The following is a 15194-nucleotide window of genomic DNA, read 5'->3' on the forward strand; positions in this document are numbered from 1 at the left end:
GCTAGACTTAGTGTGATAGTGATGTTTAGTGGAATTACTAACTTTCAAGTGATGTTAGCGGCCCTGCAGTGACAACATCTAAAGACCAAAAAACCATGAAGTGGTCTTCATTTTGACAAGTTCTGCCGTGTGTGTGCCAGTTTGTTTTGTTTTTTTACCTGTGATCTTTGCAGCCTTCTCTTCCTGGTTCACCCTGTTCTCCTCGTCGTCCTCGTTGTCCTCCTCAAAGTCGTCCAGGTTGCCGATGTCGGCCTGCTTCATGCTCATCAGGCTGGCCAGGCTCTGCATGTCCTCGTCACTGAGGAGGAGTCACGTCGGCGGGTTAACGGCAGCACTCGTGCGCACTTTCACTGGCATCCACACACACAGGCTATACATAAACCGAGGAGATTAACGCCGCAGCGAGATTTCAAGAAATGAAAGATTATGCATGATTGTATGAATGAATGAATAGGCGGGAATGCGTTGAATTTTGATCGCTCGATTACACGTCAGGATTAATGTAAGGCTGCTTTCACGTCCTCTCAGACCTGACAGTGGCAAGACTTCAACTTCACTCCTCACATTTTAAAACCTTTTGTCTCTTCACAGCCTTTATCTCTCCTTCCTCCCCCGCCGTCGGCTTCTGCGTTATTTCATGCCGTCCCTCCGAACCGCCATCCCATCAAAATCTGGCTCCTCTGGTCTCCGCTCTTTGTGTTTGGTGTTTCCCGGGCCCGGAGGTTCATTTGAAGCGCTGTGATGGGGTTTGTTTGTGTGTGGTCGACATCATTCCCCCAAGGGTTAACAAGGGTTACGCGCCATCGACCCGGCGTGCACGCCACTACAAAGGGCTCTCGTGTGAGTGTGTGGGCGCCTTTAAGTGAAAGTTGCTTTTATGGAATTAGAATGCATAAAAAGCCAAACGCCAGGATAGGGAGCATGCGTCCTAAAGTTGAAGTTGGTGCAATCAAAGATGCTGAAATGACTTATTCCATAACTCAATATTGCATTAGTGTACGGTACATTAAAATGATGCAAATTAAATTTCATCAAGTTGTGATTTGATGAACTCATCAAGTCCCGATCCACAGTGTTCTTATTGTTACTTGATAATAATAAAGAATGAAAAACTAAGTCATGGTGCCAACTAGAACTGCAACCAACGATTATTTTGATAGTCGATTAGTCAACAACTATCTTAACAATTAGTCGACTAGTCGGATAATAAAGTAAACACATATTGTTTTACGGCGTTGCAAATTGACGCTGCTTGAGAACGTACTTGAATTGATGAAGACAAAGTTTAACTGGCTGACTTTGGCTAAAACGATAGTTAAGTTATTTTTTGCGCAACTTCGTCTCACACTGGCCGTGCCAAACTCTGTAGTATTTGCACCTGGCTCGCTGACAATAAGCTATCCATACACTTAGGTACAACGGAATCCATCCTATTTGGGTCCCAAATCAACCTTAAGAAAGTCAGTGACTTCACTATTAAAGTGGGTGACATTGTTATCACCAGGAAAGATGAGGTCACCTACTTAGGTTCCATTCTAGAGGCTAATCTTTCCTGTGATAAAATGGCATCCAAGGTAATCAAAAAGGTCAACCAACGAACGAGATTTCTCTACAGAATCTCCTCTCTGGTCAACAAAAGCACCATGAAGATTCTAGCGGGAACTCTCATTCAACCCTTTTTCGATTACACCTGCACCTCCTGGTACCCCAGCACCTCCAAAACCCTCAAATCTAGACTTCAAACATCCCTGAACAAGCTAGTCAGGTTACTTCTAGACCTCCACCCCAGATCACACCTCACTCCTACCCACTTCTCCAAAGTGGGCTGGTTCAGGGTGGAGGACAGAGTAAAACAACTAGAACTGAGACAGGTCTACAAAATTCGCTACACCTCCCTGATACCGAAGTACTTGTCAAACTACTTCCATAAAGTAAATGACCGCCATAACCACAACACCAAGCCGTCAATACCGGTTCTACTCGTATAGATTCTTCATTCATCACTCCAAGTAACGTTTGTAAGTTTTACAACATAACTAAAGCAATGATTTCTTACTAAACTGTCCCATGTGTGATGTCTGTAGGAGTGATTTCATATTTGTACGTGCTATCGTAATGTAATGACGCTAGCGTCGTTAGCATTAGCTAATATGCTAACACTTGAACGAGTGTCTGTGTTAGTAGTATTCACTTACAATGGCATTATTTTTGTATTGTTTCAGTTTCACAAATTCCGCAGTAAATTTATCAGAACGTCACTGAGGAGTTATTGAGTCTGTTTAGCTGATTGGAGAGCTAGCTTTCGCAGCTAGTGGGTCCATGACGATGACTTCTGTTTTGTTTGATCAGCCGTTTTACTGCTGTGTTACAGACACTGTTTGGTAACAATTAAGATATGTAAATAAACATTTACTAAAAACTCTTATAGTCCGGTGCGGCTAATACAAGGAAAACTTTTTAAAAATGTTTTAATCAAAAAATTTAGTAGGTGTGGCTAATATCCCAGTGCGTTCTATAGTCCGGAAAATACGGTTAATAGAAGTGTGCACACATTGAGAAAAACCATGTCAACAAACTACTCCTTCCTATGTCTCTGGACAAAATTAAAAGTGAAAGCCCCCTTTCTCTCTGGCACTCATCGAGGGTGGACGCTCCCCTTGCCTCTCCCTTATCTTTCCTGCTTGCTTCTTTGTCTTGTCTTATCTTTTTTGTTGCCTCTTTTTGCACTGCTCTCCAAATCAACATTGGAACTATTTAACTGGCCTCAACGAAATTGACAAGATCTTGGGTTTAGGGGAACCTGCTGGACACACGACGGACTCTTGGGAGAAGAAGGAGTGCCGCGTAACTGGCGACCCTTTTCATTGGAGGACGTGAAGATATTTACCTATTCGGAATTATGACAACAGGACATCTGCTGATTGGAGTTAGCGTTGCTCTGGTTTGTCGACAAATTGGAAGTTGCTGGCAGTCTTCAAAGTACCCCAAAGCTGCCACAAATGATTGGAGGATGCGGGAAGAACTGTGGACACTCTTGTGATTTTGGATCACATCGGACTGTCTGCCCCGCAAGTTTGATGACCAGTCATAGACAATTTAGAGTGAAAAGCAAATTTTATTTTCACTCGTATACAAAACATTCTAACTTGGATTGTTTCCCTGGCTTCGAGACTCTCCCGAAGGACAGTGCAGCTAAGACACACCAAACTCCCTTCTTGTCTCTCATGGACACACACCTCTTGTTGTTGACTTTGGACTAGCGACTGCATGACATCAAGGCCGCGGAACAGAGACACACTGCAGGCTTACACACAAACATGCATCCACAAAAATATACGCCACACACATACATACCCTAACCCCCATCCAACGCCCTCGACACAAATCCCATAGGGATGATGAAAGGATGGTCAGCGCCTGAGAGCTGCGGCCTACCACCATGACCCTGCACTCCCTTCCCTCTGTTGCTAGATATCTCGAGATGTATGTTGTAATATGTATATGTGCTTTGCTATGGAGGGTTTTTTTCCCACTCCAGACTGGGCCCCCTTATGAGCCCAGTCTAGATTGTATTTTTTTTTACTCATCTTTCCCCAGCGTTTTACCTTTTTCCCATCTTTTACGGGGCGCCTTGTGGCGACCCATCAGCGTTCCTGTTCTGTAACCCTGTAGACTGTTTGTCTATACTTGAACGGGTTTGTGCTGAAAACAAAGTTGCGTTGTACTTGTGCAATGACAATAAATACCTATCCTATATCCTATCCTATCCTATGAAAGCAATGGTTATTGATAGTTTTGGCTTTAGTTATGTCGACAACCGTTTAAATCGATGTCAGTCAGCCTACCCCAGAGGCGTCGGCGTGAACGGGTTCCGCTGTATAACGGGAGGCGAGGGGCAGAGACTTACGTGGCCTTTCCCTCGCGCAGAAAGATGCAGGAGAGGGAGAACTGCAGCGTGGCCGACACCACCTTCTTGGAGAGCGGCTTGAACTTGAGTTTGACGTCCGTCTGCGTGGGCATGGGGCTTGCGTACTGCTTCATGTTGATGCTGCTGGTGGCCAAGGCCTTCCTCCGGCCAGAGGGAGACTCCTGCAAGGGGGAAACAAGAAGGGTATGACCATGGAGAACGTCCAGGTGAGGAAATACAGTGGAATCTCGATTTACGAACTTAACTGGTTCTTGAACAGGGTTCGCAAATGGAAAAGTGTGTATAGTAAAGCAAATTTCTCCATAAGAAAACATAAATATGAATAAAAGTCCACATTTAAGTTAAGGTTTTGTACACTTTTAACACAATATGAAGTGCTGTACAGTACTGTATATCAAAGAAACACTACAAGGAGGGGATGGATCAACTTTCTATTTATCAACAAACTAAAACAAGCTGAATTGTCCAGAATGCGTTGCTCTGCCAACACACGCACACACACAGAAGTCCCTTTGGCGGCCTCACAACTGATCAGAAATCACAAAATCCTGAACTGATACAAAAATAAACATTTAAAAAAGTAAAATCCACCCACATTAACAGCTGAAGAGAAAGCAGCAGACAGAGGGAGAGAAGGAATATCCTTCATGTTTTTCCAAAAAAGTCCAGTCTAATCACAATTCAAACTCACTCTGGTACAAAGCCTGCTTCGGTAATTCTTCCAAACTTGTGAGCGCCGTAAATGTCAACTCGCAAATGTCGTAAATTCCGGACTATTAGTCGCTACTTTTTTCCTACGCTTTGAACAGTCTGTAAAACGGTGTGGCTAATACATGGATTTTTCTTTGCTGACTGCAATGAGGCAAATCGTTTTCATGAAACACATTCAAAGACACTTAAATGGTGTGTTATTGTTTGTGCTATGGCGCCATCTTTTGGACAAGTTCGCTCACTGGAAGTGAAGCTGGGTGAATGCCTACAAGTATTTCCTGCTGTCTAAAGCTTTGAACCGGAAGTAAAAGTGCCGTTCTCTCTTCTAATCATCCATAGCGGTTCTACTCGTATGGATTCTTCATTCATCACTCCAAGCAATTGTAAGTTTTACATCCATCCATCCATCCATCCATTTTCTACCGCTTATTCCCTTCAGAGTCGCGGGGGGCGCTGGAGCCTATCTCAGCTACAATAGGGCGGAAGGCGGGGTACACCCTGGACAAGTCGCCACCTCATCGCAGGGCCAACACAGATAAACAGACAACATTCACACTCACATTCACACACTAGGGCCAATTTAGTGTTGCCAATCAACTTATCCCCAGGTGCACGTCTTTTGGAGGTGGGAGGAAGCCGGAGTACCCGGAGGGTACCCACGCAGTCACGGGGAGGACATGCAAACTCCACACAGAAAGATCCCGAGGCCGGGATTGAACTCACGACTACTCAGGACCTTCGTATTGTGAGGCAGACGCACTAACCCCTCTTCCACCGTGCGGCCCTGTAAGTTTTACAATATAACTAAAACAATTCTTGTTTACTAAACTGTCCCATGTGTGATGTCTGTAAGAGTGTTTTAATGCATATTTGTATGTGCTATCGTAATGTATTCAAGCAAGCGTTGTTAGCATTAGCTAGTATGCTAACACGTTTACAAGTGTCTGTGTTAGTGTTATTAATTTACAACGGCATTCTTTTTGTATTGTAAACAGTATCAGAAATTCCTCAGTAAATACACCAAGACGTCACCGTGGAGTTATTGAGTCTGTTTAGCTGATTGGAGAGCTAGCTTCCGCAGCTAGAGGGTCCATGACGACGACTTCTGTTTTGTTTGATCAGCCGTTTTACTACACGTTACAGGCACCGTTTGGAAACAATTAAGGTATGATTATAAACAAACATTTGCAAAATCTTTCTTGTAAAAAAAAAAAATTTCACAACATATATATATATATATATATCTGTGGCTTATAGTCCAGTGCGGCTAATATATGGAAAAATATTATTTCCCTAGAATTTTGTGGGTGCGGTTTATATGCCGGTGCGCTCTATAGTCCGGAAAATACGGTATTTTCCGTCTTTATTTTAACTCTACAGTGATTCCGTCCTTTTTTCCACACTGGTATGTCAAGTTTTTGGAACTCATATTGGGTTAGCAAAATTGACAAAACTTATCAAGTGTACACAAAAATAGGCACACACGCTGAAGTACTAAGTAGTGACTGTAGAATAGACTTGTATTGTCATTGCACAGAAAGAACAACAAAACTGTGGAATACTGATGGTGTAAGGTGCCATCTAAGGCAGCTAACCACGACACATTAGGAGCAGTTAGGGGTTCAGTGTCTTCAGGGTTTCACTTAAAGGCGCGCCACCACAGCATTTTTATTACCGCCACACCTTAAAAATAAAGGCTTTTTTTTGTACTTTAAATTAAATTAAAGTAACATTATATATTGTAGCCCCCAGAAAAAAAAAATCACATAATGTCCGACCCTATTTTTAACTCTTATTACCAATCTTATGATAACAAACAATGGCACAATTCCAACAGGTTTATACCTCCCACTTTCGTCTCCTTGAGTCTTCGCTTCCCCGCCAGACACACAACAACACTTCCTCATTCATAAAACATTAACATTAGCTGGTCATTACATGCCTCAAAACAGCAGCTTAGAATTTGGGACATGCTCTCCCTGAGACCCACTACAACTATGGGAAGTACTATACTTTGACTTTCACAAAGTGCATTATTTTTTTTATTTTATTTTTTAAACGTGCCCCAAAACAACAGCTACAAAAACAATGAAGGCACACAGCTTCAGTCCAGAGTATACTAGAGCAAACTTGCCAACCTTGAGACCTCCAAATTCGGGAGATGGGGGTTGGGGTGGGGGGGGTGGGGGGGGGGGGTTTATGTTGTGTTACGGTGCGGATGTTCTCCCGAAATGTGTTTGTCATTCTTGTGGTGGGGGTTCACAGTGTGGCGCATATTTGTAACAGTGTTAAAGTTGTTTATACGGCCTCCCTCAGTGTGACCTGTATGGCTGTTGACCAAGTATGCCTTGCAGTCACTTGTGTGTATGTAAAGCCGTAGATATTATGTGACTGGGCCGGCACGCAAAGGCAGTGCCTTTAAGGTTTATTGGCGCTCTGTACTACTCCCTATGTCCGTGTACAGCGGCGTTTTAAAAAGTCATAATTTTACTTTTTGAAACAGATACCGATAATTTTGAAACCGATAATTTCCGATATTACATTTTAAAGCATTTATCGGCCGATAATATCGGCAGTCCGATATTATCGGACATCTCTAATTGTCATGAAATCACAGACCTGACAGCGTGGTACAAAACGTTACCACATGTCAAACGTTAGGACACACCGAATGAGAATCCGCGTCCTAATCCTTGGACTGCTCCTTTCATAAAAAGCAGGCACGCACGGTCGGCGAGAGACTAGGGCAAACACGTCTGGGCCCCGGGGACGACCTCTCTCGCGCACACAAAGCCAAACAAAAGCAAAGCGGTGACGTGGCTCGGGCACAACATTAATCGGAGAGCACATATACATATACGCAGACGCCGGCGTGTGGGCCAGATAACGCGATAGCATCCCCTTAACGTTTTCCCCCGATGTCTTCAGGCGCAAATCTCGGGAGGATCTCTCTGTGCGAAGAAAACTCAATCTGGGGCCTTATCGCGGAGGTCCACGGGGGATTTGTTCATATGCACACACACACACACACACACACACACACACACACACACACACACACACACACACACACACTCACACACACACACACACATACATATGCGGGCTAGAGCTAGGATTCAGACGCCAACTAGAAGCTATAGAAATTGTGTTTGGTGTGTGCGCCATTGAACAAAACACCTTTTTCAAAAGCAACATGTATGTTAGCAAGATGGCGCACAAACAAGGAGGCAGATTGTTCGCAAACTCGCCAAAAGGGGTTTCTCGCATGATCCGAGGGAGAAAGCTTTACATCTTGGGGCAGATCTGTTTAACATAGTAAAGAGGCGCATTCTTCTTCTCTTTTTTTTTCCTCCCTTTTCTCTCCCATTGAATTTGGCAGGGATCGACGCTCTCAGACTTCCAGCTCACTCAAAAGGATTATGTAAAAAACTGCCTGCTCTCGAGTAAAGGGAAAAGGAAAAAGCTGTCCCGGAACCTCAAGTCATTCAAAACCACGCTTTGGGGGACAAAAAAGGAAGGTGGTCTGAAGCCGACGGCCCCCCCTCATGTGAAGAAAGCTTTCAGGTGCAACGACATTTTGGACACACTGGACCGCCTTGGCCAGCCTCTCTTCTCGCCGAGTGCGCTGTACTTTTTTTAAACGTCGAGTAGAACGTCCAGTGTTGACTTGGGCTGGAAGATATGGCAAAAAATGTTTGTTTTCATATCATCCGACCTGGATTAATATCACAATTGTTGTTTTTTAATTAAAGTTGGATTGTCCCATGCAGGATTATAGCGAGTACCGTTGCATCCCTACTGTTTACTACTGCAGTATCTTGTAACAGACATTTCCGCCATGTTTGATTGAGGTAATATATGCTAACAGTTGACAACTGTCACTTTGTTCATATACAAACCCCGTTTCCATATGAGTTGGGAAATTGTGTTAGATGTAAATATAAACGGAATACAATGATTTGCAAATCATTTTCAACCCATATTCAGTTGAATGCACTACAAAGACAACATATTTGATGTTCAAACTGATAAACTTTTTTTTTTTTGCAAATAATCATTAACTTTAGAATTTGATGCCAGCAACACGTGACAAAGAAGTTGGGAAAGGTGGCAATAAATACTGATAAAGTTGAGGAATGCTCATAAAAAACACTTATTTGGAACATCCCACGGGTGAACAGGCAAATTGGGAACAGGTGGGTGCCATGATTGTGTATAAAAGTAGATTCCATGAAATGCTCAGTCATTCACAAACAAGGATGGGGCGAGGGTCACCACTTTGTCAACAAATGCGTGAGCAAATTGTTGAACAGTTTAAGAAAAACCTTTCTCAACCAGCTATTGCAAGGAATTTAGGGATTTCACCATCTACGCTCCGTAATATCATCAAAGGGTTCAGAGAATCTGGAGAAATCACTGCACGCAAGCAGCTAAGCCCGTGACCTTCGATCCCTCAGGCTGTACTGCATCAACCAGTGACATCAGTGTGTAAAGGATATCACCACGTGGGCTCCGGAACACTTCAGAAACCCACTGTCAGTAACTACAGTTGGTCGCTACATTTGTAAATGCAAGTTAAAACTCTCCTATGCAAGGCGAAAACCGTTTATCAACAACACCCAGAAACGCCGTCGGCTTCGCAGGGCCTGAGCTTATCTAAGATGGACTGATACAAAGTGGAAAAGTGTTCTGTGGTCTGACGAGTCCACATTTCAAATTGTTTTTGGAAACTGTGGACGTCGTGTCCTCCGGACCAAAGAGGAAAAGAACCATCCGGATTGTTATAGGCGCAGAGTTGAAAAGCCAGCATGTGTGATGGTATGGGGGTGTATTAGTGCCCAAGACATGGGTAACTTACACATCTGTGAAGGCGCCATTAATGCTGAAAGGTACATACAGGTTTTGGAGCAACATATGTTGCCATCCAAGCAACGTTACCATGGACGCCCCTGCTTATTTCAGCAAGACTATGCCAAGCCACGTGTTACATCAACGTGGCTTCATAGTAAAAGAGTGTGGGTACTAGACTGGCCTGCCTGTAGTCCAGACCTGTCTCCCATTGAAAATGTGTGGCGCATTATGAAGCCTAAAATAGCACAACGGAGACCCCCGGACTGTTGAACAACTTAAGCTGTACATCAAGCAAGAATGGGAAAGAATTCCACCTGAGAAGCTTCAAAAATGTGTCTCCTCAGTTCCCAAACGTTTACTGAGTGTTGTTAAAAGGAAAGGCCATGTAACACAGTGGTGAACATGCCCTTTCCCAACTACTTTAGCACGTGTTGCAGCCATGAAATTCCAAGTTAATTATTATTTGAAAAAAAAAAAAAAAGTTTATGAGTTTGAACATCAAATATCTTGTCTTTGTAGTGCATTCAATTGAATATGCGTTGAAAAGGATTTGCAAATCATTGTATTCCGTTTATATTTACAACTAACACAATTTCCCAACTCATATGGAAACGGGGCTTGTATATAATTGCACTTACAAGAGGTGTAACGGTACAGGTAACCCACGCTACGGTCCGTACCTGGGTTTAGGACCACGGTTTTGCTTCTTTTTTGGTACAATTTATGGGAGTAAAAGAGAACAACTTTTTTCCTCTCAGTTTTTTGCTTGTCATCACAAACATTCTGCAGTAAACCAAGTACAATTTGTGTATACACAGGGTTTTTCGTGTGGCGCGCCGCCACGGCATTTTTATTACCGCCACACCTTGAAAATAAGGTTGTTTTTTTTAAAACTTGAAAACAAAATAAAGTAATATATTGTACCGATCAGAAGAAATCACACAGAGTCTGACGCTATTTTTAACTTTTGTTCCCAAACAAACTGCACAATTCCAACAGTTAAAGTTAAAGTTAAAGTACCAATGATTGTCACACACACACTAGGTGTGTCGAAATTATTCTCTGCATTTGACCCATCACCCTTGATCACCCCCTGGGAGGTGAGGGGAGCAGTGAGCAGCAGCTGTGGCTGCGCCTGGGAATCATTTTTGGTTATTTAACCCCCAATTCCAAACCTTGATGCGGAGTGCCAAGCAGGGAGGTAATGGGTCCCATTTTTTATAGTCTTTGGTATGACTCGGCCGGGGTTTGAACTCACAACCTACCGATCTCAGGGCGGACACTCTAACCACTAGGCCACTGAGCAGGTTACTAGGCCACTGAGTAGGTTTTACCTCCCGTGCAAAGACTTTCATCTCGTGTGTCGATGCTTCCTCGGACACGCAACAACACTTACTCATTCTCTGCCAATCACCTTTCAGGCACGGACGGTGCGTTTTGCAAACATGGGAAAAACTAACATCAAATTCAAACCACACGAACATAAAACATTAACATTAGCAGGTCGTTACAGTATGAATTTATATACAGTATATAGCCTATTATTTGCGCACTAAAGACAAGTGATGTACCTTGAAACTTTGATCACCGAAAACTAGAGATGTCCGATAACATCGGCCGATAAATGCTTTGAAATGTAATATCGGAAATTATCGGTATCGGTTTCAACCTCCCGATTTTCCCGGGAGACTCCCGAATTTCAGTGCCCCTCCCGAAAATCTCCCGGGGCAACCTTTCTCCCGAATTTCTCCTGATTTCCACCCGGACAACATTATTAAGTGCGTGCCTTAAAGGCACTGCCTTTAGCGTCCTCTACAACCTGTCGCCACGTCCGCTTTTCCTCCATACAAACAGCGGCCCAGTCACATAACAATGCGGCTTTTACACACGCATAAGTGAATGCCATGCATACTTGGCCAACAGCCATACAGGTCACACTGAGGGTGGACGTATAAACAACTTTAACACTGTTACAAATATGCGCCACACTGTGAACCCACACCAAACAAGAATGACAAACACATTTCGGGAGAACATCCGCACCGTAACACAACATAAACACAACAGAACAAATACCCAGAACCCCTTGCAGCACTAACTCTTCCGGGACGCTACAATATACACCCCTCGCTACTACCAACCCCGCCCGCCATCTCCCGAATTCGGAGGTATCAAGGTTGGCAAGTATGCTCTAGTACAGTGGTTCTCAAATGGGGGTACGCGTACCCCTAGGGGTACTTGAAGGTATGCCAAAGGGTACGTGAGATTTTTTTTTAATATTCTAAAAATAGCAACAATTCAAAAATCCTTTATAAATATAAATAAAAACCTATCTTTTTTCCAAATAGTTCAAGAAATGAGCAATATTTTGCACTGTTTTACAATTTAATAAATCAGAAACTGATGACATAGTGCTGTATTTTACTTCTTTATCTCTTTTTTTCAAACAAAAATGCTTTGCTCTGATTAGGGGGTACTTCAATTAAAAAAAAATTCACAGGGGGTACATCACTAAAAAAAGATTGAGAACCACTGCTAAAGTATACTCTGGACTGAAGCTGTGTGCCTTCATTGTTTTTGTAGCTGTTGTTTTGAGGCATGTTTAAAAAAATACAAAAAATAATGCACTTTGTGAAAGTCAAAGTATAGTATTTCCCATAGTTGTAGTGGGTCTCAGGGAGAGCATGTCCCAAATTCCAAGCTACTGTTTTGAGGCATGTTAAAAAAAATAATGCACTTTGTGACTTCAATAATAAATATGGCAGTGCCATGTTGGCACTTTTTTCCATAACTTGAGTTGAAGTTGTTCTCTTATTTTGGAAAACCTTGTTTTTGATTGATTGATTGATTGAAACTTGTACTAGTAGATTGCACAGTACAGTACATATTCCGTACAATTGACCACTAAATGGTAACACCCAAATACGTTTTCAACTTGTTTAAGTCGGGGTCCACGTTAATCAATACATTGTAAAGTTACATTGTTTAATGCGTCCAGCGGGGCATCACAACAAAATTAGGCATAATAATGTGTTAATTCCACGACTGTATATATCGGTATCGCTTGATATCGGAATCGGTAATTAAGAGTTGGACAATATCGGAATATCGGATATGGGCAAAAAAGCCATTATCGGACATCTCTACCGAAAACCGCACTACCAAAACCGGATGTAAACAAAACGCAAGCCATTGTCGGAGCATTGTCAGCATGTCTGTGATGTGGACGTGATTCGTATATATATTGCAAGTATACCAGCACACAGCAGTCTACAAAATGTGCAAATATTAAGAGTAAAGTGGCGGCTTTTAAGAAAAGAAAGTCCAACTAGCGCAACAGCGCCAAGCAAGTGTGACGTCATGCTCGCTGCAGCGTCTTTAGTCAGGGACATCGAGGGACAGAAGTAGAGTCTCTAAACACAAGTACATCCAATAATGACACCAGAAGAAGATGCTAGATTTGTTGCTAGTTGTTCTTAATTTTTAAAAAAACAGTCGTTAAAAGTATGTAAACACAAAGTACCTTGTACAAAATAATATGGCAAAATGATAAACAAATATATATATATATATATATATATATATATATATATATATATATATATATATATATATATATATATATATATATGATCATACTAATTCATAATAATAGATTTGTTTATAAATGTATGTATACATTTTTTAGCCTTTTTAAAGAAAATCATATCATCATGGCAATGTATGCAAATTACTTGATGATGTCATGTGACCATGCCCATAACCATGCCCCAACCACCACAGGCATCTTGGCAGTTTAGGGAAAACCCTGTGTATACGACTTTTATTTCAATTTAACATTTACTAAACAACACTTTGAAATGGTAAATTAGTTGTATTCTTTGATTACTCGTATACATCAGTGCTTCTCACCAGTGCTCTGGCAGACAACAAGCGGTGTTTAAAACCCAAATACTGTAGCTTATATTTAATGACAGTACATTAAAGTGCAGTTTCAAATTGGAGGTACTGTAAAATAATGTGAACCAACACATAAAACAAGTTTAGTGATTATTTCAGGAAAAAAATGTTTTTTTTATCCGCAAACTTTGAACAAAAAGTGTCTGTGTTTCAGTACATTTTATATCAGAAGAGTTGAATTTGATTCAGAATATTCATATATATAAAAATGCCTTTTTCTGATTAAATTAGTGGGTGTGTTTATTCTCCGAGTTGGGACCTATAAAGGCTTCTGGTGCCTGCAAGTCCGCCTTCAGGGCAGGATTACTGGTGAGCTGCAGCGGATAGTGAAACTAAAGTCGCTGCTCCTTCTAAATTTTGTGTTTCAACTTCTATGCTAGTGTTAGTCATATTTCTTTATTTTGTTCTTTTGGGCTGCACTTCCAGATGTGTAAGGACAAAGCGGCACAACGATCATCGATCACGATCATATAACCGTCCAGCCCGATAGCGTCTACTTCTATACATTTTTCCTAGCGAGGGACGAACCAAGAAAAATTGTATCGTGTTTTTTGACTTTCTCCATTGTGAACCAATCTTTTCAGTCATTTTGTTTTCTTCATGTGATTATGTTCCACGCATGCTTTTATTGTTTTGTAGTTTGGAACGTTAGAAAAAGTTTGATCAAGTGAAATTACCTAATTACAGATAGGAAAACACTAACCTTATGACAGATTTACGCTATTGAAGTGAAAACTTGCTTATGGTGACACCTAGTGGTCACAATAATTAATTAAATTAAGCTCACAACGCAGGAAGTTGAATGATGCGGCCACGTTTGTTTCTGGATACTTTATAATCCGCTTCTGCCTTGGAGACTTTGTATGTGTAAGTAATGTGGAACTATAATTATTCTATACTTGTTTATATCGACAAATGTGCTGCTTTACACTCTAATATTGTTCAATGAAGGACACTTATTATGTATGTCTAGCTTGTGTGGTATTGTGTGCTTAGCGTTTGCAGTGTTTCCCATAAACTGCCAAGATACCTGTGGCGGTGGGGGCGTGGCTATGGGCGTGGTCACCATGACACCATCGAGTAATTTGCATAATTTACTACAATGATATGATTTTCTCTAAAAAGGCTCAAAAAATGTATACTTACTAATTAATAATAACAGTTTTGTTTTAAACGTCCATCCTTTCATCCATCCATCCATTTTACAATATACATACATATTTATATACAGATTTGAACAATAAGTTATTCACTGAAATATATTTATTAATTGTGGTTCTTACAAAAAATACATCTTATAAAAATATAAAAGCTAAAATGTCTCTTAAAGCTCTGCCCCTTTAATTAGTGCATACTAAATAATTTAACTTTAGCCTATTACTACAACCATATTATTTACCAGCAACATAAAGTGAAACAGAGGCAGAGGTGTCCTGCCACAGTCAGTAACAAATAAACAGAAAACAGTAGTGGTGGTAGATAGACACAAAGCTTCATCAAACATCTGATCCACTGAACAAAGAGCTCCAAAAATCTTGATCCTACACTTCTCTTTTGTAAAGTAAATCTGAACAGCCGATATGGGCATCTACATCAACTATATGATTTGCCTGAGAAGCTTGACAGGACACAAAAAAAAAAAAAATTAAAAATTAAAAATTAAAATAAAATAAATTTTTAAAAAAAATAAATAATAATAATTTTTTATTTTTTTGTGGCGGCCTTAATTCTTTCGTGGCGG

General features: G+C 41.3%; 1 protein-coding gene across 7 annotated transcripts in view; it reads right to left on the bottom strand.

Moving 5' to 3' along the window:
- The window catches only part of ehbp1 (EH domain binding protein 1), a 409577-nt gene that overhangs the window by 306416 nt on the left and 87967 nt on the right, over window positions 1-15194 (bottom strand). For all 7 annotated transcript variants that reach the window (XM_062059494.1, XM_062059493.1, XM_062059495.1 and 4 more), the window contains exons 6-7: window positions 3908-4089; window positions 159-298 (exon numbers count right to left, since the gene is read on the bottom strand). In XM_062059494.1, the coding sequence (XP_061915478.1) occupies window positions 159-298; window positions 3908-4089 (322 nt within the window). The remainder of the gene's footprint in view (window positions 1-158; window positions 299-3907; window positions 4090-15194) is intronic.

Source organism: Entelurus aequoreus, linkage group LG09 (genome assembly GCF_033978785.1).
Source record: "Entelurus aequoreus isolate RoL-2023_Sb linkage group LG09, RoL_Eaeq_v1.1, whole genome shotgun sequence".
NCBI lineage: Eukaryota > Metazoa > Chordata > Actinopteri > Syngnathiformes > Syngnathidae > Entelurus > Entelurus aequoreus.